This window comes from Aythya marila (genome assembly GCF_965140915.1).
Source record: "Aythya marila genome assembly, chromosome: 4".
Lineage (NCBI taxonomy): Eukaryota > Metazoa > Chordata > Aves > Anseriformes > Anatidae > Aythya > Aythya marila.
In genome coordinates, this window is record NC_139045.1 from 31,872,824 (window position 1) to 31,900,713 (window position 27,890).

The 27,890-nt window shown below is 44.0% G+C and overlaps 1 protein-coding gene across 5 annotated transcripts in view; it reads right to left on the reverse strand.

The window, feature by feature from the left end:
- Positions 1-27,890, reverse strand: part of TMEM131L (transmembrane 131 like) — a 77,577-nt gene that overhangs the window by 48,942 nt on the left and 745 nt on the right. For all 5 annotated transcript variants that reach the window (XR_014317388.1, XM_082759142.1, XM_082759143.1 and 2 more), the window contains exon 3: positions 21,270-21,313. Coding sequence is in view for 4 of the 5 variants with exons in the window: in XM_082759142.1 (XP_082615268.1) it covers positions 21,270-21,313 (44 nt within the window). In the remaining variant the exon portion in view is untranslated. The remainder of the gene's footprint in view (positions 1-21,269; positions 21,314-27,890) is intronic.

Sequence of the window (27,890 nt, forward strand, 5' to 3'; positions counted from 1 at the left end):
GTTTTTTATTGATAAAAATAAAATCCAACTTTTTATGTTTGGCATTTTGGCACTTCGTGTGTTCAATGTATGAATACTAATGAACCCACAGAGTGAGGCTTTGAGATACAAAAGCATATACATGCTGTATATGAAAGCACAATTTTTATATGTAAACTGAAGCAAAGAAACAAAATTCAAAAATCTCATTCACTGACTGATTTTAGATTCATTCCTCCAGACTACACCTGATAAACAAAAAGACTAAGGAGATTGACACATACAGAAACAACCGAGCCCAAATACTTTCAGTAGTGCTGACTACAGCTGATGGGAAGAGATTGTGTTGACAAATGAATAAATTGTTAAGGGAGAATTAACACAGATACAGAAACAGATCCCAGCAGCCACTGAACCAAAGTCTTCTGCAAAGACTTTGTCTGTCAGGTCACCTAGCTCTTCTCTTCTCTTTTACATTTATCATCAAGCCAACGCTCTTAAAAAAAAAAAAAAAAAAAAAAAAAAAGCACCTGGAACATTTCTAACTACGGGGTGGTTGCATTTTTTTTTTTTTTTTTTTTTTTTTTTTGCAACCACCAAACTTAACATCTTTCCTAATGGCAGAAAGAACCACCAGAAAACCCATCTGCCCTGCTACAACCCTACCAGGCTCACGGGCAAAGTCCTCTGCAGGCTGCGGCACCTGGAGCAGCACTGCTCCCGCCTGGCTCCCCATGTCCTCACCACCACATGCTCTTCTCAGCACCCCAAAAATCATGGGTTATTTATTTTTGTAAATGAAATAATGCCTAGCAGGTAAAAGAACAAACATGTGAGTTTTAAGCACTGAGAACCTAGAAGGCGAAATAGCCTCCGCTATTCTTAGTGCTGCATTGTTTAGGGAAGAGGGGGAGGACTGACTCACTGCTTCTGAATGCTTGGGGACAGGCAATTTGTCGTCAGGATTCCTTTATATATGCTTTACAAGAGCGCTGTGCTGTCTCTGCAAGACGGGTGGTGGTCTTGTTGTTCTCTGAGCTACCCCACGGACATCAGAGACTGATTTCAGAGCGTGGAAGGCAGGAAGGGCCAAAATGGCATCACCCATCAAAAAACACTGCGTGCAGGCCTGCTATTTCACCCATTTTGGCTAAAAATAGGAAAGGGGAGCTAAACCAAAATAAATCAGTGGGATGGACAAGACAACTTCTCTCCAAAAACAAACTCCATGATTTACAGCCACAAGTCACGACTTAAGGGGACAGACAGGTCAAACAACTTTTTCTTGGTGTTTTTCTAAAGTTGGCAAAACAGCATAGAGCCAGAAAGTTGCAATCTGGCTTATTTTAGAAGGTGCTGAGGTAAAAGAGGTAGGTAAGCCTAGAGAAACATGAGAGACACCAGCCGCTCCTCACTACTTCCAAGCAGCCCCTGCGCGCAGCCTCTTCTCCTCCAGCCTCCGGTTCCCACTGCCATTCGTGGTTCTTCTGGGTAACCTTTGCTCACCTTCCTGTGAAATCCTGCAATAATGTTTATAGAAGCTCTTAGCAGAACAGCTAGCCAAGCCAGCGCTGCTTTATTTTCACTTATTACAAAACCACAACTGTATCAAATTCATAAAGATCAAGCTCATAGGATCTGACGGTAAAGAGCTTACAAAGTCTCATTTCTCAACAGGATGCGAATGTAAGGACACAAATCTGTTTTTTCTCCCTGTCCTCACACCCAAACAGACTCCTTGAAAAACGCCCAAAAATGTTAAAGGCAGGCCATGATAAAAATCAGAATAAGACCCGTGAAGAATTTTAACAGAGAAGATGAGCAGTTAGACATGAAATCTTATAATGAATATCTTGGTGAAAAGAAAAGGCTTTCTTCTCCAGATGTCTGTGCGGTTTATATTTTAGCAGCAGCAGCACAATAAAGCGTGTTTAACAACAGAATGGAATTATTCTCTCCCATAAATCAACCCTCAACTTCAGAAATAAATGAAACCTGTACTAAATTAAGAAATGAGTTTACAATGACTTCAGTTCATTTGAAATTGTTTTCTGAAACCTCTTTCAAAATCCTTCAGCCACCCAGATTTCAAGCAACAACCGAAGCTCTCTAGAGATGGTCCAGAGGGAGCTTGTGTCTTTCAGGCATCTTGGACAGTTGCTTCAACAACTAAATAAGAGCAGAGATTCTGGAAAAGGCAAAGTGGTGCTGCCGAGAGCATTAGCAATGCTTCAGAGCTACTTCATTAAGCTTGGCTTTCCAATTGCTTTTAAAAACAAAGGGCACAAAATCCTGAAAGCCCCAAGCTCAGCTCACGGAGACCACCACGTAGGTTCCTGAACAACACGGGTCACTCCAGCATGTAGTCAGGGAATCAGGCATAAAAATCAGGTATTCATGTACCTGCGGGGCCTAAATAGAACCTGAAACTACTCGTGGACACACACACACAAAGATGTTTTGTTTCAGCCAGGCCAAGAACTATCTGAAGTTATTTGTTTTGGATGAGCAGACTGGGCCCACTTGTTCAAAACGCACATCAAACACTTTCCTCTGAAGCACCTCCGTTACCACCAGCAAAGTCTGAGCATCCTGGCAGGCAGAAGGCCTACCTTCATCCTCCCTTTTTCTTCTTACAATGAAATAATTGCTTGTTCATTTTGCAATACTTCAGAAAGCGATCTTTAAGTACCTAAGAGGATGGTAACTGCTCTGAAATAAAGCCTTTAATTTACCTTCTTTCCACATTTTCTTAAGTTCTTAAGAAAACAACAACAAAAAAGAGTCACTTGCCTAATGAAACAAAAACTTAAGCTCCCTTAGAAGCCCAGGCATTCTTGACGTTTCATCCTGAATTACCAGGTCCTGGAATTCAGGGGTTATGAGAAAATGCTGTATTTCAGTTCCGTTTAAAGAATGCTTCTATAGCCCATGAGTATGTGAAATAAAAACACAAATCCCAAAGGCACAAAAGCAGTTCATATGTGTGTGTTTTGTTTTTTTTTTTTTAAACCTCAGAGCTTTTCAGCCATATCCACTCTCCTTCTCTTCCCCCCCCCCCCCCCCCCCCATGTAATTTGCTTACCCTGCAGTTGCCAAATCCTCCAAAAATGTAGAACTGCCTGCACAACCCTGGTTTGTTCTTCAGAGCCTGACACTGAGCTCACAAACCATTTCTAAGATGCTAACTTGTGTTCATCTGACTTAGTGAAGAACTATTAAGGAATCAAACCTGAAATCACCCTGGTCTACTTTAGAGGCGTAAATAAATGTCTTTCTGAAGAAGGCTGATCATTCGCAACCCAAAACCGTTTCAACAGAAGCTACAGGACTCTGTGCCTCTGAAAAAACACGGATTATCCCAGCTCCTACCTAGAGTCTCTAAACTGAAAAAGAAACATTTTAAAGCCGAGATGTGTTGCTCACAGTCTTTTTCAGACATCTGAAAACACAGCTCAAGAGTGAAAGAGTACACAGAAGAACCTAGCAAAAAGAGAAGGCTTGTACAATACCAGCACAGCACCTTCTCAGGCTAAAAGCTGAGCCACTCTAGCTGCAAGTCTTGCACTGGAAATAGCGTGACATTTAAATGGCTGCTCCCTACCCAGTTTTCAAAGCATTTCACTGGAAGCAAACTACACAGCACACCCCTGTGAAGGAGGTAGAACAAAAGATTCTCAAAAAAGGCAAAAGGTCGACCACATGCTCACCTACCTTGTACCTAAGGGCAGCATATTTCTTCCCGCACACTTCTGCGCACCAGGTAGGCTAAATATTGAATTCTGCCCTTGCAACACTGAAACCATGGCAGATTTTAGTGGCAAACACTGCTTTTAAGCATCATCCTGTACAAATGTAATTAGGCATCTAATGAAGACAGAGAATCAAGAAAAAGAAAGTACTGATTCTATGACACCTGCCTTAATTAATTCACTTTAAAATACCAATAAACTCATTTTCTCTTCCTGCAGAGAGTGTCTATGAGGGGAGAAAAGATGCTGAAATTCAAAAATGAAAATTAAGGAGGGACCATGAACAGTACAGAAGGAAGAGGTCCCAGTCCAGCCTTTGAATGCATCAACTGCAATTCCAATTTTACTGAGTAATTAATTTTATCAAGCACATAATCTCACTCAAAAATCTCCCTAGGTGCAACAGCAAAGGGCCAATTTCTGTCAATTCAGCAGCAACGCCACTTAAAGCGTTTCACTTTCATGTGTAAGGGCGCTGCAGTATTTATCCCATGTAGCAGCACATCTCTCTCTGGTCTGAGAGAATGGGGGAGGTTATTGACAGGAAATACAATGGGGCTGCAAAGCTCAGAGTAATAGGAAGTTACATTCTTGTTAAATATCATTGCACCCAACCATTTCCTTTTTCTATTTACAGCTGCAGCCAAAAATTTCCATCTTGACAGAAACCATTTCAAGTTAGAATAGTTCAGCAAAATGCATGAAAGAGCTCTGTGGTATCTGATAAGCTTGACCTGCTTAATATTTAAGAGTGATAATCTTCCTGCAGTAGCCGTCTCTTGCTGTTTCTTCATTAATTCGAGCATTTTAGTTTCTTCTCATAATGAATGAGCACAAACCCTTAAGACAGCTAAGGTTTGCATGGTAGACCTTAAGGCGCATAAGAAACTTTCACGCTGCATCTGGTAAGCACTAAAAATCCCCTCCCCTTTTTTCTCCCCATGAAGCAGAAAAAGAACATCAGCTAAAAAGGGAAACTAAGCAACTACAAGCAAGCTCGGACCCAAGATTTAAGAAATAAACATAATTTCTAAAAAATCTGGGTTTGATTTATTGCCTTTGGTCTGGACAATGCAACTGATACCACCTGCCCCTGAAAAGAAGCCATGGAAAAGTCAGCAGGCTGAGATGCCATATAAAGCTGCAAAATCCAGCTTTGACACCCAAGTGTAAAACATCAGCCTGGACTGCACGTCTCCTATCTTTCATGAATTACAGCCCAAATATTTAAGCAAAAAGTATAAACTTTAAGCCAGATAGCTTCAAATGCTACTACTGAGGAAAAAACAAACACTACACCGTTTAGATGGATTAGGCAGCAAACATTTACAAACTCCTAGGACACTGGGCAGTCCTCGTAGAAAACAAATACAGGCACCTCTTTCAAAACCCTTTCACCAAGCTTTTGCTACAGTAACGCACCAAGCCCAGCTCTCTGTGCTATGTTAATTTCAATTTCATAAGGGAAAAGTTATAGCTGCTAGTGATTGCCTGGCTTATTAAAATCTTAATTTTCTCTGCCAGCAGAGGAAACTTCATGCAAGACTTCCTCAGGCATGTGCAAGCTATCCAGAATTTCAACAACACATGCTAGTTCCCTAAGAATATCTGATTTTTTGTCACCAAATAGCATTTTCACAAGCTGTATTATATGACTGTGGAAATACAATTTAAAAGAGAAAGAAATTAAAAGAGCAAGGCTACACTATTCTTAAAGGTACTTTAAGCACGGTGCCGCAGAGTCAAATTGCGATTACACAATCCTCCTCCACTCACAGCAGGCTCTAGCAGCAGCTGAAAATGCCGCTCCCCCACCCCATGGGCCACTACAAAACCTCACTGGGGAGAAAAGTAAAAGATAAGCATGAGCCAGTAACCAGACCGCAACATGGAAAAAGTAGCTTCATCCCAAAATCACCACCTCTCCATCTCCCAGAGCATCATTCTGTTCTTGTGACGCGTTAAATCTTTGCTTCTCTCTCCTTCTTCTGGTGCCACTTGACAAAGCTTTTTGTTCTGGTGCAGCAACCTACCGGATTCTACAGCATCTGACAGAAGCACTGCATGATATTATTTATCATGCTTGATATGTATTTTCTCCAGCAACACTTATTTTCTTCTCATGAAGTACACTGATTTTCTTCTCATGAAGTACCTTTTAAAATTTCAATAGTGAAAAAAAATGCAGACTACTTTTAATGTTCATTCATATTTTATTAACTGATTGCACTATGCAATTTCATCTTCATCCGTACGCTTCAATGCTCCAGTCATCTATACCTACCATCAAATTAAAAGCTTCTGCTTTCCAGCTCCCCGTATAAGACTCCAATTACGCTTCCAAGTACATACACCCCCTTCTGCGGACAGAAAGAGGGGGAATCCTCCGCAGCGTCAGATCATTTCCACATTTTGACCTAAAGCAAAGAAGCCACTGCAGCGGCAGGGCACCACACAGACAGCCTGCAGAATTCCCCTAGATGCAACCTTTTGAAATACCCAGCTTGCTGGTCTGTCTTGTGTCACTCAGCGCTCGCGGTCATGGCATAGAAAATGGAAAGACAGTGGCGTGATTTAGTGCTATTAATAAAAGGAAGCACTCTCAACAGCATATTTGTGACCTACTCCTAAGTACTAACAAATATTTATACTTTATTAGATTATGTTGTTAAAAAAACATACAATATGAAAAAAAATTATACCAGAAAATCCAAATTAGCAAAAAAAAAAAAAAATGGTCACTACTAGAATCAGTAATTACAATGTTTATTGCAGGAATTATCAGGTCCTTACAAAACATCTGGGATGCGTTGAAGTCAATGCACAGCACGTACTCTGGGCCAGCTTCTTCTGATGTATAAAATGATGCAACACTCTACTAAGAAGGAAAGCAGAACTATACGAAATGCACCCCGTTTCACAGGTTTATTAATGAAACATCTACCACCAGAAATCTCAGCTATGGTATAGCTGGCACATCAACCTCTGGAGCTCTGCTGTCCAGCAATGGGCACCTTGAGCCTTTAAGCTAACATTCGTTTCCTACAGTACAAATTAGTATGGGAGGGAAGAGGAGAAAAATGAGCTGGGAAAAAAAACAGCAGGAAGTCAGCTTTTGGTACTTTGTATCAGTTCAAAAAAATATATATTGCAATCAAGTACTATATTAAGACCTCACCCCCCCCCCACCCCAGATTCTAGTATTTCCTCCTTTATTTCAAAGCCAAGAAGCTAATCAGAGTTCAGAGAGTTCAAATGTCAGCCCATCGCTTTTAACTCCTTATGGTCAGCAAGAAGAAAGGGAAAAGGAGCAAGCCTCAGAAAGCACAGCTTTTTTTTTTTTTTTTTTGTCTCTAAGGACAAAGAATCAGTAAAGCTATTCTTAACGTCAAATGATCCTCAAAAACCAGAAATTTGCTTCAAGTGAAAGAAAGGATGTGCTTCGCTGCTGCACGCTCCACAAATTAATCTATTTAATATGGAGCTTCTCAAGCTCCCTGCGTCAGGAAAAGCTGCTATCTGACAGACCATGGCCTTCCCTGCGGCGTGAAGATGTATTTAACATGCTCGGCTGTGCTCCTCTCACTGCTCCTTTCTCTACAAGGTTGCAGGGATGTGAACATCCCTGGCCCAGCTGGGAACCCACACCTGAGCACATGCCCACTGCAGGCAGCAGGGCTCGATGCAGGGGGCCTGGAAGTCCAAGGGACCCGTAGCATTTGACCCATTATTATGACCACTTTGAATGCATTTGCTTTCGTTCTCTTCTCAACCTCTAACAGGCTTCTTCCTGTCACTCAGCAGTGATACTGTATGCTAAAAAAGTTTGGTTTTGTTCACAACTCACCCACCAAAACGCAGCCTGCCGCTTCAGTGACCAGAAAGCATTCACCGTGTACAAGAAGGGGGAGGAAAAAAAAAATCTGTGCAAGACTGAAAGCATGGGGATGGCAGTGGGGGGTGGTGGTGTTTGTTTTAAAGTGGCTACAAGCATCTGCAGGATCAGGCACGTTATCCCAGCAACACTGGGACCACTGACAAAGGGCAGAAATGCCTCCTTTTCAAAAGAAGAGTTTAAATGCTCCAGAAAGTAGGTCACCAATAGGCCAAAGAAATACCTAAGCAGGCAGCAGGCATCTCATGGGTTGCAGGCAGCAGGCTTGCAGCAAAGGACTTGAATGAAAGAGAGCACACCAAGACAGAAATGGGACAATAGCTATTGAAGAAAGGCAGTTAATAGCAACAAAGCACGTAAAGCACGGGTCAAGGAGTCGGTCAAGTACAGGCCCTTCAACTCCCCACCCTCCTCCAGTTGCCAGGAATCAAGATTTAGACACAAAACAGCGATGCACATGGCACACAGCACTAGCAGGCAAGCAGGCACAAAACCAGAAAGGGCTCAGTAAAGCCACAAAATGAAAAGGAGCTGCAAAACGTGGTCTACATGACTATTACATGACTACTCATTTCCTAAGGGCAGTGCAATGCTTTTCATTGTTCCAACCCCAGAAAAAAAAAAAAAAACAACAGGAATTACACATTTATGCTTATAAGGTTAACGCATTCATTATCTCTGTGTTTAGGTCATAGCACCATTTATTGGTGCTATGTTTATTGCAGAGACCTTAATTGTAAAATGCCACGCCACAGCTTCAGTCAGTGAGACAATGCAATTCAACATAAAAAACATCTGTAGACACAAGGTAAGAGGTGACTTATGATGTTGCTCATGAGGTCCAACTTGTACCTTGTGTAGTAACCTACACGGAGGGCACACACAGCAGGGAAGTTGCACACTTTTGACTGCCAGAGAGGGGAGGCTCTTTTCAGCTTTGCATGGACTCACACTCGTTGTATGTGAACAGCAGTGGTTACACACGGTACAAACAGTTATGAATCAGTCACTCCCTTTTTTTTTTTTTCATTTCACTTCCCCTTTGCTGTTGTCTACCTTTCCTTTAATCGTCAGATTGCTATCTGCTGTTGTTGTGCCTTATCATTTTGTCTATCACTTCAGATAAGCTAACCTTCATCTTTCCCCTTCCTACCAGTATCTTCATTCACTAGACATTTTTTCAATAATTTTCTTTTTTCTTTTCTTGGTGTTTTTGTGATTTGTTGTTGTTCTGTTCTGCTTCTGCAGGGTCTTTTTCCCCTACGCAACCTTCGCCACCGTTTCTTCTGTCACAACGCTCTTCACTCCCGTCTTTCCAGCAGTCACCCCCCAATGCTTCCCCCACTGCTGAACTCCAGGCTCACCATCACATCTGAGCAGCTTCCGGAGGTGCACTAGAAGCAGGACATCTCACCAGTACCACGTGCGATCTGCTCGTGGCCCAGCCCTTCCTGAGCTGTGCAGCCATGCGTGGACGGCAGCCTCCTGCTTCTGCACGGTTCTGCCTCAGCCAGCGAGCTTGCTGCTCCGAGCCCCAGCCGGAGGCTGTGGGACAAGGAGCTTCTGCAGAAAGAAGGAGCCAAGTGGGCAGGACAGGCTCGCTGGGCCAGTCAGAAATGCTGAGGGTTCGGAAAAATTGCTGTAACCTCACCTGGCTTCTTGTCCTGTCCTGCAAGGGGAAACCACACGGGACAGTGGCAGGCAGGCAGGCTCCACCAGGATGGGAGCAGAGCACTCCCTCGCCTCGGGCTCTGAAATTGGGAAACCTGTCCCTCCCACCTCCCTCCGCGGGCATGGGAAAAACAGGCCTCTCCACAGGCACCTCAGAGAAGCTGAATTAAACCTCTTCCCCCACACACACTACAGAAGGAGCCAGAGGAGACCAGCCTTCCACCACCTCAAGCTTTGTCCCCAGTCAGTGCCCAAGGCGGGCATTTCACCACTGCTGAGATCACCTACCCATGGTGTGGACAGGTCCTGCCTCTTCCTCAGTGTCAGCTCCAGGTCATGTGGGGGGTGAACCTTGCCTGTTCTTGCATTGTTTTGATTTTATTTTTTTTTATCCTGACGGGTGCAACCTGGTTACTGTAACACCTTCTACACTGACCTGCTCTCAAGCAGCAGATGGGCAATGCCACAACAGCACTATAAGTGTATGGGACACCACACTATAATCAGTGGCAGCAATACCACGGTGTCCTGGGGCCCCTGTAACACAGCAGATTTCCCACATCAGCCACTACTTGGCTGTCACCTCCTTGCAGCCCCACAGACTCCGGCACCGGCTCCCCTCCAGCAACTCCCTGGAGAGGGACAGGGCTGCTGCACCTCAGGGTTTGCACCTCCTGGGTCATTCACGATGCTGAGTGGTATTTATTAACACCGATAGCACTGCTGCTCCAAAACACTGGGGATCTGTGGCACTGCAGGAAGCGAGCTGCTAAGGCCCTGCTCCAGCCACTGCTGCTTCAGGCCCAGGGGCTAGGGCTGATGCCCGGCTGCACCAAAAATGTCCCTGCCGCTGGGCCACAGCTTCAGCAGGACCCTAATTTCACTCTGGGTGAAAACACAAACCTTTTACATTTCAGATGTTTGTAATACATAGTCTTTGTGGACTGTTCTACTTCTCAAGCAGGGAGCAAACAGCTTCACATGGCAATTTCTGAGTTAATCCCAGAAAAGACAAGCCAGCCCTTCAGAACATCCACAACAACGTCCACAGCTCCAGAATTCCTCCAAAGTACATCTTCACAGCTTAAGCACTGCCTCAGCAGCAACACTCAGGCAAGTATAATTACTTTAAACTTTAGAATTACTGCTTTTATCTTCTGCCATACATAACCATTTTTTAATGAATTACAGCAATTTACCCTTGAATAAAACTGTCGTATCACGTCAAATAATTGCCTAACAGAACCCGACCAGTTTTGCCTTTTATCCTGCAGCTCTCTCAGGCTTCAGCCCCCTTGTGCAACGACAGCTGATAACACCACAGCGTATGCGAGGATGGCCTCCAAACCGAGCAAGACGTGCACGCAGACCCCACCTGTCTGTAGGACGCCCTGTCTGAGACAGATGAGGGATTGGCAGCTTCTACAAGGAAGTTGTCGAGGACGTGGTGCACTTCGTTGCTCTGAGTATAGCGGGCTGGACACAGAACAGACAGCAGGTCCGAGCCTTGAGAAGCATGCACAAGCACATTGTCAGCTGGTTGGGGATACTGCACCTTTTGTCCAAGAGCACCACGGCTATGGAGTTAAAACGGTGGAACCTCAAGACCTTGGACACCACACAGAGGATCCTCCTCACATATAGTACAAAAACAAGAGCACATCTGTTTTTTCTCTCTCTGCAGTGCTAAACACATCGCACTGAGACCACTGGCTCGGAGTCAAGGAAGTCTCCACAGCTGCTCATTGTTCCAGGGGTATTCCCCACGGCAAAGCACCACGCTGCTCAGGCAAACGTGGACCCACGTCCCAAATGCCTAGGGACGGTGTTCAAGCCCATACACTTGTGTGCATATGGCCTAAAGTTTGCTTTGATACGTGACTGCCAAACCTGTTTTCATTCTCGCTAGTACGAAGCAAACACCTACAGCTCTAGGACTGCAAGGAGTTGCCCGACCCCACCAAACCCATGTATTGCCTGTGGAGGAGCTCTTCAGAAGTGCTCACCAGGGCAGGAGGCACCGGCGGAAGTAATATGCCAGGTGGCAAATTTATGGCTTAATTCTGAGAAGCAGAAGTTGCAGAAACAATTGAAGCAGCTTCACAAGGAAGGTCGAGACCTCAACGCACCAACAAACTTTAAAGACATCAGGCACTAACATTTGGATCCTCTGCTTGCCAAACACTGTCAGCTCTGAACAAATCCTGCAGGAGTTGACAGCAGATGTTCCAAGTGGCTCAAACCTGGTCCCGAAAGCTACTAGAAATCTAAGGCTCTTTATTAAAAACAACTCCACTTCAAACCCTCTTGTCTTGCAAGAGGGAGAAGACCCTCAGTAAATCGGTGGGGGAGGGGGGGGGGGGGGAGGGGGGAAAACTGCAGTGTAAAAACATGACAGCATTCAGAGTACACAGAGAGGAATAAAGAGCAGTAAAATAAGACTTAACTTTCCACTAGATTACATATCAGCATTCACGCATGACTTAAAAAAAGCTGGGAAAGTCCCACTCAGAAGATAAATATACATGTGCTACCAACAAGACAGATAGTAGCAGAGACTCAGATAAGCAGAATAGAAACTGCTCACTTTTTACTTTGTTTTATCCACTTTGTGAAGCTGAGGCTGCCTATCCATTCTAATTTAAAGGTAACTTACTTTCATCATTGCTGAGATACCTGACAAAGGGATTACCCTTCAGTCTCTCAAAGAAAATAACTAGGTGCCAGAGAGAAATACTAAACCAATGGACAGCAATATATGAAATAAATAATGCTTTACATACACAGAAGAAATACCAAGAATGCATGTCAGATCAGTTTTAACTTAAGGTCAATTTTCCTTCTTTACATATACCACTTGGTTTCTGAAAGTCTTCCCAAGTAGAGTGAAGTTGGTGAAATTACCATTCCATCGACGTACAAGCCTCTCCAAAGTCCAGATCAGCTTCAAATTTTAGGAATGCAAATGAACTGACATCATGCACAAAGAAGGCTCAGCTACATGATTGCAAGTGTCATCATCAGCCACCATCCCATCATCTGAAGGAACAGTTTCTAAATAAGCTAGGCTTACAAACTAGAGCTGTTTTCTTTATTTCTCATGTTTCCTGAAGCAGCAATGCTGTTGTGAACAAGTATTTAACATAACTTTTTCTTACTCGCAAAGTTTGACCTCTAACCCAAACACAAGAAAATCAAGAACCAGGGGAAAGACACCCTGAGCTTTCAACTGCACTGAATGGTTTGCATTATTTTCACTTTCTCCTTTCTATGTCCAAGCCCTTACAGCTTCTTCATGTGTCTTCACAGGGTTGTTTTTTTTTTTTTTTTTTTTTTTTTTTTTTTTTTTACTGTAAAAGTCAGCTTTTACAGGCAGTAACAAAACCCATTATTTTGCACTTCAAATTTCTTAATTTTGATGTCTGTGGATTTCAGGTATACGGGCGGGTTAGATAGGAAACTGCTGACTACTGGTTCACAGGGTACTGCAGAAGATGCCTTGTACTAGACAGGGAGCTGTCAGAAGTCAAGAGGTTTGCAAACAACAACAACAACAAAAAAAAAACGAGGGCTCTCGCTATCCTCTTGGAGAGCACTGCTCTATTTTGAATTCTCAGCACAAAACTTCAAGGCAATAGGTTCTCACTGAGAAATTATTGTGTTTAAAGCTTATATAAAGCCCATTTGTTCCACAGAAAACAAGCTCTGCAGAGTGTACAAAAAAATGGTTGGCCTTGTCTAATTGCATTTCCATTGTACCTTCTACAACTTATCAGGACGAAAAAAATGCAGCATTATTTATACATCGCTTTGGAGGAGAGAGAGAGAAGTGGTGACCATTGACACAGCGTGGTTTTCCTCTCCAGCTTCCACACCTCAGGCAGCAGGCTGGACATATCTAAATTGTGAGCCCCTCAGGGGACAAGACAGGCAGCTAAATTAATCACGCTGCCCCCACACTTCTCCTTGGCTTACCTGATGAAAGCACGCTCTTGCACACAAAGCAAGTATTTGCAGTGAGTACTCAGAGTCCTGCAAAAGCACCAACACATATCACCGCCACATGCAAATACTGTATCTGATAGACTTGTCCTGCCCCTGACACGGAGAGGACTGCTTTGTCCCATCAGGAAAGGGGAGCTGGCCATCCCTCAACAGCCACCACAACAGAAGAAGTCTCTGCCCTAAACAGCTGCCAAAGAAAGTGGATCAAAACTAACATGAAGACAACACAACCGAAACAGTTCAGAACTCAGGCCTGAATTTATAACCAAGACTGAACCAAAAGCAGTAGTGATGACATTTGTTTTGATTTCCTGTCCATGTTTCTACCTACATTAGCGTGGCAAACACCGCAATGACCGGAAAGGCTCCTTCACCCGATTGCTTCCAAGTCACCACCTGGACCCAGAGCCAGGGTGGGAACTCCGCTTTCCCAGGGCACATTTCCTATTCAAATTGAAATACGTCAGTGTTACAAGCTGGGCTGTATCACCTCTGACTCTCTAGGAAGATGGGAGGAAGGTAACAGCACTGCCCGTTAACACTTCACCACACTGCTTCGGAGACACTCCAGGTAACCCCATATTCAACTTACTGAAATCAAGCCCACGTGCTGGCGCTGATGATTCACGAGTAGATTGTTTGCAAACTCCCAAAAGCCAACAAGCTGCTTTATTTTTTCTACTCTGGAATGATTTGCCAAATCTGTAACAGCAGGAAAAATAAGACTCCACATGCTTATAGGGTGTCAATTTTCAGATTGCTGACAATGGGCTATTATTCCAGATGTCCATCTTTTAACTGCATAATGCTAAGATTAAAATTACTCAGAATTAAGCCCTCTTAAGGAGAACTGAACAGCAGCTATTAGGGAAGCAAACCTTATTTAGTAATAATAAATGTATAGATATAAAGCTAAATCTTTTGTGGCCCACTGCCCACAAATCACAAGGATTATCTTGAGATTAACACTCATGTGAAGTTCATTATTAGTGTATTAAAATGTAAAAGCAAAAGGATAAGAAGAGAGTTCCTACCCTGAAGTAGGTGTATTACAGAAGTAGCATGCTTGGGCGAAGGTGACACCGAGATTACGATTGAGACAATGACAAACGTGCCACAGCAGCTGTTTGCTTTTGCTATTTTCCCCCCCCCCCCTCTAAACACACGGTGCCCTTACGTCCCTTTCTCCAAAAGCAGGCAGGTTAAGCTGGACAAGAAGGACATCTGGGTACCAGGCTGACTTATGGAGTGCTCACAAAGATCGCACATTTGGGGGCAGACTCTTGTCCCAACATACAGGCTATGCATAGCTTAGCAAAAAAAATAAAAAATAAAATAAAATTAAAACCACCCGTCCAGGCAGCAGGAAGAAAGAGGAAGACAGGACAGAGGAGACCGCAGAAGCAAGCCAAGAGGTCAGGTCCAGAGCCTGGATGAGGAATGGGCTTGCCAAAAAACCCGCTCTCCTTGGGAGGAGCGCAGTGGTGATGCTGTCCCCTGGGGGAGCACAGCCTCCACACACAGCTCTGGTTCAGAGGTCCAGCACAGCCAGAGGAAGAGCCCAAGCAAGGAGCGTTGTGCGTGTTTGCAGCTGACACTGCTGCAGGAAGAACAGCCCCCAGCAGCCCCCACACCATACACACCCTTCTGCCACGGCTGCAAAGGAAAGCAGAGAACAATCCCAGGCTGATGTTAACCTTGCAAAAGCTAAAGCAAAGAACTGCTTTGAATCCAGAGGTGTCTTGTGATCCGACATGTAGAGCTGCACAAGGTAGGGGACAGTACAGGGAAAACAGAGAGGGCAAGACAGCCTCTTTCTCTTGCTGTGCAGGCTTGAGACTGCAACCATTTCAGGCATGGGCTGGACAGGAACTAAGAGAAGCAAGAAACGCTGTCATAGTAAGATACGCAAAAGATCTGTGGAAGAGACAAAAAGCCAGAAAGTGGGAAGAGAAAATGAGGAAGAAATTAAGAGAACGAGAGAAAGAAAGAAAGAAAGAGATGGGTCACCACAATGTGAAACCCGGTTCATTTCTCCGTTTCAAATGGGTCATTACAGGCGAGAAAGTTTCCTCCAGCAGCACAAATACAGCTTCTTCAGAAATACTGATCTCTGTGCAAACAATAACCTCACAGCCCCAGCTGGGAGGAGACCATCACTGCCAGAGCAGAAACGGGGAGAGAGACAGCCTGCATGGCTTCTCAAAGCAGCATAAACCATATGAAAGCACAAGTGTTAATTCTCAATTGCTAAACCAAGACTGCCTTCATTTCTCAAAGTCAAATTGCCACCCGTAGATAGGGAAGTCCCCTCTAGGTCAGTGTACAACCTAATGTATAGGTCAAGCTCTCACTGTCCTGATGACGGGCATCTTTCGGGCCACGAGGGCTCACAACAGTGGGCTCAAATTCATACCCCACCAGTTGTTTTTGGTTTAAGTTCAAAGAGACAATGCACGTTTGAGATGTATGGCAGTGTACTGCCGCAGTGTGTCAAAGACAAATTGAACCTGGTGATGCATCACCTTTAAAATACTCCAGTGAGGGTCAAATAGGAGCCGTGCCGCAGACAGGAGTTTGACAGATCTTTGCAAGATGCAGCAGGAGTGCCTCATCTGCCTCTAGCTCCAGCTCCAAAGCAGCCGTGGCATCAGCTCTTCAGCCTGGTCTGAAACAGCGCAGCTGCCCGGTTGCTGCTCTCATTTCAGAAATGGTTGAAAGTGACTCTGAAGTAAATAAATAAATGGGTAGCTGACTCATTTGCTAGCACACAGCACTGGCATGCAATGAAGTGGGGGAAAAAAAGCAGGTCTTTTACTCCCTGTGTCAGCAGACAAGCAACACAATTGCAAAAGGAGAGACATTTTGGAAGAAGCAATGCACATAAGGAATGCAGCTGTCCCTAACAGCACATAATGCAAAGTTCATCAAGGCAAAGTTCATCAGTGAATGAATTACAACACATAAATCAGAGATAAAAAGATTAAAGAAACAAGAGTTCAGTATGCCACCCTGGCCATGCCTGGTAGAAGTCTAACAGAGTAGGAATATGCTGATAGCTCCTTCCAAAACCCTTTGTTTCTTCATCTACAAGAGATCCCTTAACTTTGTCAACCTTCCAACAAGTTTCCCCAACAAGCCTTTTTTATTCCAGCTTCAAGTGATCCTCCTCAGTCCCTACAGGGAACCCAAACTTCAGAGGTAGGTGCATGCATCTCATTTCCACTCCCTGACTTCCACGTTCATTTCTTTATAAAAGAATAAGTTTTAAGTTTTATCCAATAAAACTTAAAAGATGATGGTCTCTTGGTGATTTGGTGAAGTTGTAAGATACAACAGTAGTGACATATCAATTAAACACAAAAGTTAGCAAATACCAAAAGTATTTTTGGTGCAATTCAGTGAGAACACCCATGCTATGCATACTGTACAAGTGTGTTATTTTACGCGATGGCAACTAAAAAGCCTTTTCCCAAGAAGACTTATCTTTATACATATAAATATATACAGACATGTACATGAATAGACACGGATATGTATGTATATACACATGCACAGATGCCTGATTCTTTCTAAAAAGTTCAAAATAATTTAAAATGTAATAAAAGCAATGCTCAGTATTACGAGTTAGGACCAAGCATGTATGCCAGGAAGTCTTCCCCTACACAAAGTATTTGAAAAATTAGTTGAAGGGGTAAATTTAATGGCAATCTAAATGATTAGTGGTACTTGGTACAAGCTTAGGTTGAAAACACTGCTTTAGGATGGTGCCTTTTGAACAGTTTAGGATCATACAATGACATTCCCAAATGACTTTTCAGTTTTTCCTTCTGAAACAATTTCTGAATGGATACTAATTTTAATAAAAAAATGTTTAAAAAGCAAGTGCCACACAAAATAATGTTTTGTTTACATCTCGACATTTGTTTTGATTCAAAAGCTTTTTTTTTTTTTCCCCTTTTCAGTAAGAAGTAGAACAGAAAAATAGGGTTGATCCTAAGCTATTTTTCAAACTTTGTTTTCCCGAGTTAGCCACCACCAAAGCTAGTTATCTGGCTCACAAACTTAATACCAGCCCCATGCCATTACTTTCCAAGAACCGGACTGTCATATTATGGCACTAAGATCACAGGCTTTTTTGAAGGATGAGTCACACACAAGTTTTTGGCTCTCCAAAGTGACTTAACAGACAGCCGTCAGTGCCAGACTCATCTGTGCCTCTCGACTGCAGAAGGGATGAAGTTGTGGCCAGTGAGAAATTGCCACATACAAGCTTGTAGGGTAAAGCTTGGCTAATTGCTGCAGAAAAAAATTATCACTACATCTCTTAGGTATCTGCAGGAGTGTTGACCACCTGAGTAATTTTGCAGTTTGTTCACCACGTCTGCATTTCTGTCTCATGGTAAACCCTGGACTTCCCAAATGTTAGTTCAAACCTGTCCAGATCACCAACTTTATTCCTCCTCAGCAATGTTAAACGTTTCACTGATCGACACCAGGAAAAGGCAGTGGGTCCTATCTTTACCTTCCCATTTTTCCTCCATGTCTGAGGCACTGGTTCCACAGACAGCAAGAAATGTGGGTTGAGGAGCAATGCCACTGCACAATCAGGAAAGGTGAGAGTGCTGGGCACCAGCTGTGACTCCAGTGGCTGGAGCATCCCAGCAGCAGGGACCCACCTGAGCCCAGTATCGCCAGTGAGCAGCTGCAGTCCCCTGGTCAGATTCTTGGAAATCTAAGTCAAGCAGCAATGCATGACTTAACTTACTGGATCACACTTGTAATTCTCCTATTAGTTGATACCTATCTACTGAAAGCAAAACATGCTTCAGGTAAAGGCTGCAGAATGTCCTCTTACTAATTACGCACCATACTCTTACTGTCTCTCTCTGCTTTCTCTTTCTTCACATGCCACAATCGGAGTACACAACAGCATTTGCTCCATGTGTTTTACTGAGTGAAACCCGGTACAACTGTTATTTAACACGTCAGCTTGGAAACTGGATTCTCAAAGCCATCCCCCCACCCTTGAAGTCCTCAAAACCACAGATTAAGAATGTCAGATGTATTAAAACATATTTCCTCTTTGCTTTTGACAGTCCAATGTATTTCTTGGATGCAGAAAGTTAGACAATTCAAAAACATTGTATGTATCACTGAATAGCATTGTACCTTTAACTGTGCCTTTTGACTTACTCTGCTGCTTTAGCAAAAGCATAATGAAGTAGTAAGCACTTAAATCTTCAAAATTTGTTAACTTCCAGCTGCAGCAAGTGAATATTAAAGACTGTGGCCTGAAGCAGTACATCCAGCATCTATCTACTATCCATCATTTCTTATTTTAGAGTCTGATCCAGAGAGACAGAAAGCAACCTGTGGCAGCAGACAAGCAATCAGAAAGGCAGGAATTGCAGACAGGAAATTAAGGAGTTGCCAATTACCCTTTTTCACTCAAGGCACCAGGAAACCTATGGATCTCTGTATCAACCACTTCCCATTCACCTCTGAACCAGCTCTTTACAAAAAAATGGTGTTTTGGCAAATGGCTCATCACTTCCACACAAACTTCTCTATTTAATCAAGTTCAACTAAGACAGAAATGATGAGACAACAACCATCCCTCCAGAGCACTCATCACAGAAACAACAGCAGAAGACCACCACGCCACACGGAAGATCCTGTGATGCACGTGCAATACTCAGGAAGCCAGTTAACAGGCTGTTAAAGCTTTACTATTTTTTTTAAAGTAGGTTAACAAGCTCCCAAGAGAGCCCATTAACTTAGAATTAAAAATTGAATAAAACAATGTTTTGGGAAGAGACTTTCTCCTTTATGCCCCAAGATGCTGAACTCTCTCTGCTTTCTTAGGCTCTGGGGAAAATTTTGATTTCTCTGTCTCCATTAACGTTTGTTCACACCACTGCTCTAAGGTGCTTTGCTTCTGGTGCTCCAGGGGCTCCACATCAAGCCTCAGTATCTTCGGCTGATTTCCCTAGAGCATGCTGGCAGACAAGGAGATGGAGATAATGCAACCTCTCAGGTTCTGCTGCTTTAGGAAAAGGAAATGCCCATCATTTCAGCACAAAGTAACATAAAACAAGGGACTGAAAACTCATCTGGAAAGAAGCTCTTACCCTTCTAACAGATCTTTGCTACATACGGGCTACACTCTAACATTCCTTTGATACACATAGATCAGTGTTTACATACTCCAGCCATTTAAAAGACATACAGAAATCAGCATGTGTTTAGGCGAGTTTCCTGAAGCATCTGAGTGTATGACAATAGAAGGATGTTTCCATCCATGTAACAGTGAGCCTTGGAAGCCTTACTTTCAGAAAACAAGGTCACTAATGGAAATGAGTAATTACTAGAAAATCTTTAAGCACCTGAATGACAAAAAAAAACAAACCACTTTTTCCTATCTGAGGATCAAGAACTATTTATCTCTCAACTGTGTTTTTATTATTGCCGTATTAGCCAATCACTCCATCCACCTCCTGAGAGAGGCAGGTGTAGGGGTTACTTTCCCCTAAAACGCATCTCTTGCTACTAACAAAAGTCTCAGTAACCACATTAAGCACAGCATTTGAGGCTGTTGTCTTCTGACTATGTCTCAAGAAAGAGAGCATGCTTAGGCATGCAGTGAAAATTTTGCACCAAAACCGTAGTAATCCCCAGCTGAAAGACAGAAGGTTCTGTATTTGTGCAGGTAAAATGCCAGCTTTCAACAGTTTACCCCCTCCCAATCCTTTCCCCAAAGAAAAAAAAAAAAAAAAAAAAAAAAAGATTTGTTATTTTTGTTCTCTGTGCAGATATGAATCAGAGGATGTAGGTAAGCACAAACTGTCAGTGACACCTGTTAGAGGCAGCAATAACGCTGCCATCCTACTTCTATACCACCTTTCTCATTTTCATGTAGAGAGAGCCCTAAGCTGATGCTGGGTCCAGGAGATGGTGTTCCTGATGGGGCAGTGAGAGGGAGAAAAAAAGCTCTGTGAAGAAGTACTGCAGCGCAGGACCAGCAGATGAAAACCATCCTCTTTTTACTCCCATGCTTAGCCCTGCTGCCAATTCCCAGCACTGCTTGCGTTTTTATCAGATCTACTCACTCTCAAACCCTAGCTAAGGGCAAAGACAGGAGATAAATGAGAAAAGCATTTCAGGCTAACTACAGCCGTCAGAACACGGTGGTGTTACACGTGTTTATTTTAAGTCTTGTGATCTTTGTGACTGGCATGGCATGGAAAGCTGTACCCACATTAACACATACCAAAGGAAGGAAGTGTTTCACTGGTAGATGTCCAAGCATTTTAATCTGGACACTTAGAGGAAACAAAATGTGTGTTCAAAATATAAAATCTGCGACACTATTTACCCAACCCTCCAAAACAGAGGAGGCCTGGTATTAAAGGAAAGAGCAGAGTTGAACGCTACGTTTAACAGCTTTATTACTTATCTGATTTAAAAAAAAATAAGAAATAAAGCAGGCTATTTATTGTTCCACAGCAACACATTAATAGGTCTTTGGCTTTAAATCTTCCTTATCCCCACAGTACACATTAACACTCCAAGACTACTTACGTTTGCAAGTTTTGGAACTGAAAATCATCCTCTTGTTTAAAGAAATGACTTACAAAATATACTATAAAGCAGAACTGGTGAACACAGTATTTTTTCTGCGTAAGAGCAATGAAAAGTAAACGCAGCTTAGAGACGGAATAAAGAGAAACAGATGCAAGAGGGCATTTAGGTCTTGCATACGTTGTACGCTGTTTTCTGGCTCTGCTAACAAATTAATATTAACATTTGTTGAGAAACTAGTAAGTCACATGTACTGAAAATGTATTTAATACACAGCAGAAAAACATAATTTTTAGTAATCCGCCTAATTACACTTCAGTATTTCCTAAAGTAAAAAAAAGAAAAAAATCTTCAACACTTGTTTCCATTTAAGTTCTGCTTACCTTTGCTCTTGTGGATGTTCTTCCACATCCTCCTCAGAATCAGCCTAACAAAGACAGAAAATACCACGTAAGCATCTCAGAATTGCAACAGCATGCACCGGACATACGCACCATTTCTAACCCCTCTGAAGCTGGACTCCATTATAACTTGTCTGGAAAAAAAAAATCAAAAATCTAAAATTCCTCCAATGATTCCTTCATGGTCCCAGTAAGGTGGATGTTGGCCACCCCAATTGCGGTTACAGCTCATTTTGCCACATAAATGGTGTTTTATCGTGGCTATTCCATTATTTTTTCAAATGTTGGTTTAACAGACTTATTTTCCATTTATACAAAGGCATCTAGGATTCTGTTCATACATACAATTTCAATCTGAAAACATCAATTGCCCTCAAGCTACAGGAAGGCTGATTATTTCCACCTTCAAATTACGTGCCCTGTGTAAGTAAATGTCATTCACCAGTATCCAAGCAAGGATGATGTGTAAAACCTTGAAATTCAGGTCACACAGTAACGCCGAAAGCGAAGGCAAGGCAGCAAGTTCCAACTAAGGCAGCAAGATCCCAAGCCCAGATCTTAACAACCATCAGCAAAACGTCCAAAAACCATGCAGAGCTTAAGCTGTGCTGTAAGCACAGCAGCTCAGCTCAACTGCTGGACAAAGGTAATTTTCAAGACGTGCAGGAAACAAACCATGGCAGCTTGCAGCTGACCACTAAACACTTTGAACTGCCTACAGAAATGAACTCAAGCGTTGGTTCAATGAGCTCCCTGCAGGAAATCCATTTAAAACAAGCAGGTAGCTGTGTTCTGGACTGGCTGAAATTTCCAGGAGAGCTGTAGGTATAATTCAAAGCGGAGCGTGTTACAACAGCCCAATCTGCTCTGATGAAATGAGGCACAACTTCAGGGAGATTAACATTTTCGAGACGAGGTCAGGGCTCTCCTGCCAAGCACAGCTGGTAAGCTTCCCCAGCCGCTGCAGAAGCAGGTGACAGTTCCACAAGACACCAGATAAAGACTGTAGCAATGAAAAGGTAGGAAAAAAACATGAAAAAACAACTTTAAAATTAAGAGAGCACCTTCCACCACTCCTCCCACACACTTTCCATTGAAGTGCATCACTCACAGGCCACAAGACACTAGCTTTCACCAGCTTCTGTTTTCATTACACAATGGGGAGAGAAAAAATAAATCACTTTGTTGTCCAGGTCCATTGCATGGTTCTGCAGCACAGACACACCTGGAGGTCCTGCGGCCAGCGTTCAAGGAGGCCTGGCAACCTCCTGCAAAGCCCAAGCAGGCAAAGGTTTGCTAGACCCTACCTGAAAAGCACAACACAAAAGCATCACCCATTTTCCAGTTTCTCCAACATTTTGTCACATTTCCAGGACCTTGGTACCATAACACCTCATCCACCTCTCCCAAGAACAGCTCTTCTGCCACACAGGCTGGCAACCTATCCTCATTTTAAATGGCTTAACTCTTCCTTTAAATGGTTTAACATCTGCCAGGCATTAGAAACCTGGGACTGTCATTACACAGTGCTCACTCTCAACACTCATTATCTTAGTATTGACTACTTCTCTTCTTCACGTTTTGTTAAGCAACGACGAAGAAAAACGTTCCCAATCTACGGCACAGCCACAGCATGAAAACTCAACTGTGCAAAAAAAAATATATATATAAATAAAACCACGCTTGACTTGGGAGCATGCATGCAGAGCTCCATTTCCAGCCTTCTCCTACCTTCTTCCCTCTCTGTATATGTCACATATATGTTATGCTACACACAGACTGAGGATTTAAAAAACAAAAAGAAAGCAAAGCCAGGAAGCTTTATCCAGCTACAATTTTCCCATACGAGTACAAGGGGCTGAAGGAAACAGCTCCTGAGGCCAAAACGCAGGCCACAGCAGCCTATCCATGACAGGAAAGAAAAAAAAAAAAAATCCCCTTTCACCAAACCTCATCCTGAATACAGGCAGGTGCTTATCTTGTGCCCCAAAAGAGCCTCCCTCATGTCACACAAGGCATGAGAGCCTGGTCTGACAGTTTCTGCATAATCTGCATGGCCAGCCAGTCTCAAGTCATATCAGCACCATCCAGAAGCTCAACTGGGAGGCTGGAAGAGCCTTTTAACAGCCCAAAGAAGAACATAATCCCACCCTAAGTCTGTCTCAGGCTTTCACACAATTTGTGTGCCTTCAGACAAGCCCTGCTTTGAAGTAGGTGACTCTGTATATTCAATTTGTGCATGGCTGATAGGATATGCCTCTCTTAATGACACACTGCAGTGCCACATATCTCAGATACATATGCAAGATCAAGGTCGTCATCAGCTTTCGCAACTGGCAGACTAATTAACCTGATTAGCCCCTGAGCAGCACTGAAGAACAGGAACTGAAGACAAGGCTCTACTACATGGGCCAAAAGGAAAAGAAAAAAGTATGTATCCTTCAGACCTAGGCAGAATCTTTATGGTGAAAGCCCACACAGCTCGGTATCTGCCCCGTGCCTATCACTGACTATAATACAGCAAATAGTGGCATCTTCCTTTCTCTCCAAAATTCAGTACCTGAAACATTATCATGATAATCTTAAAATCAGCAGTCACTCTAACTTCCTACATGCCTGCAAAGAAATTCAAATGTACTCAAGGCGTTCCTCTAATGAAACATCTTGCTCATGTCCTACACACCACATGCATGGATGGGAGAACACCCATTACATCAGATAGACACAGACACCAGGAAAAAAAAGGCTGCTATGTATTACCTTTGATGCCTTGCTGTCATTTTCAATCATAAGACCTCAAATTTAGCCTTCATTATTTCACTTTAAATTGAAGGGGCTAAAAGGAAAGCACTGAATGTCCTCCTCCATATATACCTAATTGGCTTGGCCCTGCCCTCAGATTCTCAGGATAATTACCACAGCAGCCTCTGATGGAGATAATCACACTACATCAGCTCCCCAGAACCTCTTTTAAGTGGTGTCCATCGTAAATAGCAGATGGCATTTGTGTCTCTCCTTTCATTTTTTTGTGGCTGTGGATACAGAAGACCAGATCCCCTTACCATGCTTCTCCTGGAGTTCTTCTCTCTCCTCTTTAGAGGAAAACAAAAAGCAAAAACCACATGTGACTAACTACACTGCAGTTTTGCACTGTTTGACTTCATATTTGGAGCTCTTTCAGCCTTTAATGGTGAAGGGCTTGAGTGTCAAGTCCTACCCAAAGATCTCTTCTGAGCATTTTAGTTACAGAAGTATTAACAAGTTACATACAACCAAGCCCATAAAATAGCAACGAGTTTGAATAAAAAACACAACTGCTTTAATCAAGGCTCTCCCAATTGATATCTTCCATGTCAAAAACCCACTGGCTTTCCATTCATCTCCCAACCATCAAGGCAGGCAAGACTTCATATTCTTCAGCATCTGTGACAAGTCCCAGGAAGCAAAACAAAAATCCAGTCACCCTGGAGACGTTTTGTGTCATGATGCTATAAAAAGGAGGTCGAGGAAAAGGAGGAAGAGGAGAACACAGGAGCCCCTTTGGCCACACTACCTTTGCAAAGAAAGAGGAACTCAGCCCAAAGGGAATACCGACACTACTTCAGGCTGGAAAACTGAGCCCATTTCCAAGCAAAAAGGGGACCCAGGAAGAAATACTAACATTGGGGGAAGACATATGGAAGCACACTATCCTCCCTGAGTTCAGGGGCCGACGCATGCCCAGCCACCCTTCAGGCTCGGCCATGGGCCAGCAGCTGCAGGTGAGCCACCACCCCCTGCAGTCAGGGCGTTTTCAGAGGGAGCCAAAAGCAGGAGAAACGCTCCCAAGGAGAGGGGAAGGAAAAAAAAAAAAAAAAAAGGCGTGAAGCGACACACAGGAGGGAAGTTGGGAGGGGGCCTGCAAACAATGAGAGGGAAGCAAGAGGAAACAGAAGGTAGAGTGACGAGGGTGGAGGCGTGTAGGCCGCCGGCGGCTCCGCTCCAGCGGGCGCATTCGCAGAGCGCACGCAGACGGAGTGATGCTACGAGAGGCCTGTGGAACGACTACAAAGATGGAAACACCTCCCCCTTCCTTGTAACATGATTTCTTTATTCCGCTTGTGATCTTGAAAACAAAAGCAGGCATAGGCAACTTGGCAGCTGACTGGGCGACTGGCCGATCTCATTCCCATTCTCAAATGCTGCATGCAGCAAGAAATGCTCAAAACTGCTATGTCACAGACAGTTGATGATGCATGGAAAATAAGATAATAGTGCAAAGCCACTACAGAAAGGGAAAAGCATCGTTCAGACAGTGCTGGTAGCCTGCCAAAGCCAGGCAAAAGGACTGGACAGACAGGACAAGCTCATCTCTACCCTGTCCAGAGCTCGCGACATGCAGGCAGGGTGGAGGCACACTGGGAGAGTGGCACGCATGGCTCCTTCCTGGGATTCTTCCTTTCTGCATGGGAAGTCCTTGCTCTTGTGCTGCACGCCTTCCTGTCCGTCTGTCCTTCCTTCCCTCTCTCCTCAAGAGAAGAGAAAGAAGCCGATCGAGGAACCAGGATGCTTCCCATGCCCAACGCCTTCCCCTGCACCCATCTTTCAATACATGGATGAGGCTACTCCTGAGTATTCACCATCAAAAAACACTTCTCACCCACTCAAGAGCCAGGAAGTTATTCATCCTACTGGATCCTTACCATCACATCACCACTGCTCTGGTCCAGTGACACTGGCAGTAACTGCCTGGGTGTCCACATGGCAATGGCTGCTCTCGCAAGGAAGAGAACATGGGCAACCTCCTTGCAGCAGCAAGTCAGATCCTCTTCTTTTTGTGGAGCGTGGCCACCAACAAGCAGTAAATCTCTTGTGAGTTTAACCATCCCTCCAACAAAGGAAGGGAAATCAAACATTAACAGGTGAAGAGGTTTTCTGAATCTCGAGAGCTAATGCTAACACCCCTGCCAAGCTCCTCGCTGACCCAGAAGGGCAACAACACTGAATTGTTTTCACTAGCTCAGACATAGTGAAATAAGTACGTACCAAAGGTGATCGAAACAGGGCAACGCTTGGTCCCTCAGGAGCTCAGAGAAAAGCTACAAACAGCAATAGCAGGCCAGTGGCATTGCTCCTCACTAGAGGAGTCCATCACTAAGGAGATGGCCCATCAACACATCCACAGGCACACAGAGAGGTCTCCTTTCCTCTTCCTGCTGACTGGGAAAGGCAGCTTCAAATGGGTCATCCAGCCACAAGCCTGAAAAGAGCTAAGTAAAGCCAAAGCCCACAGGGGAATAGAAATTTGAGCACCAGGGCTGGGCCTGGAACCACGCTTTGGTTTTAAAACCTGACTGCGGAACCTCCTGTTTCTGCTTGAGCAGTGTCCTACTAGGCAGATGCTGCTTGCACCTCCACGCTCCAAAGAGAAAGCTACGTAAAGCAGTCTTTGCACCACCAGTGCTCACAGACACTGGTTCATCTGTCTCTTAACATTGTCTTATTTCAGCGAGCCTATAGGTGATTTCTTCTCACTCTGTTGCAACTGGAATTAGGTCTGTTTGCTTTCCTGCATGCCCAATGCTGCATCTACAGAAATGAAAGAACAGCCTCATCCTTTTTACTGCTGCAAGGGTTCAGCAAGCCCATGCACTAAAGGCGACAAGTTCCAGGGCCATTCACGACTGGTTTTAGCTGCAGCCACGCCGGAGCTCGTTTTTTGAGGATGCTCGAGAACAAAGTGTTTTCCAAGAGGACCCAATCTCCTCGGGAAGTAAACATTACGTAATCACCTCTCTGCTATGAGGAGCAACTATAAACAACTGCATTACGTGGTCCTACATCTAACGCATCTTAACGTCTTCAAGGTAAAGGCGAACAAGCAGGAGGCAGACTTCCCTGAGCACCTCTGGCCACGGAGACTCTGCACCTTCCCCCAGCTGTTACCGCATCTACACTTCCAAATAGCAGCAGGCAAATTCAGAACAGCGTAAGAGATAAAATAAAAAAAAGGGGGGGGGAGGAGTGGGAATATGAAACATACAAGAGAAAATGCTTCCATAATGCTGGAATGGAGGAAGCTGGGCCCCAGGAAGCTAGCTGCGGTGAGAAATAACACTTGTGCTGTTTTTCCCCCCCGTTGGTGGGTATCGGCAGTCGGGCACCAAATGCAGAAGGGTGTAATGGCTCGGGAGAAAGGAAGTGCTCTCGCACAAGACGGCGTCCCTAAGGGCCTGATTCTCCCCAGTTATACGCCTGGTGCCTCGCAGTCTAGGAAGGCACGGCTCGACATATGGCTGAGTCCGTCACCGCGAGTTAAATGCCTGCCTGAAATGCCATAAACTCCAGGCCACCGCTGCCAGCTCTGCTCCTCCCGCACAGGCTGCGCCGCGCATTTGCACCCTTCCAGCTCCTCGCCCCATGCAGATCGCTGCAGCTTTCGCCACCGCTCCACAAAAGGAGCTGAGCAAAAAAAAAAAAAACAAAATGTGCCACGACGGGGGGAGTGACATCCTAAATGAGGTGTCATTGGAGGGGGGGGGGAAAAAAAGGAATAAAAATGGCTTCACCTGAGCGCTGCTGCGAAATATAAATATATGCAGGGTTACTGCGTGCGCATCTGGC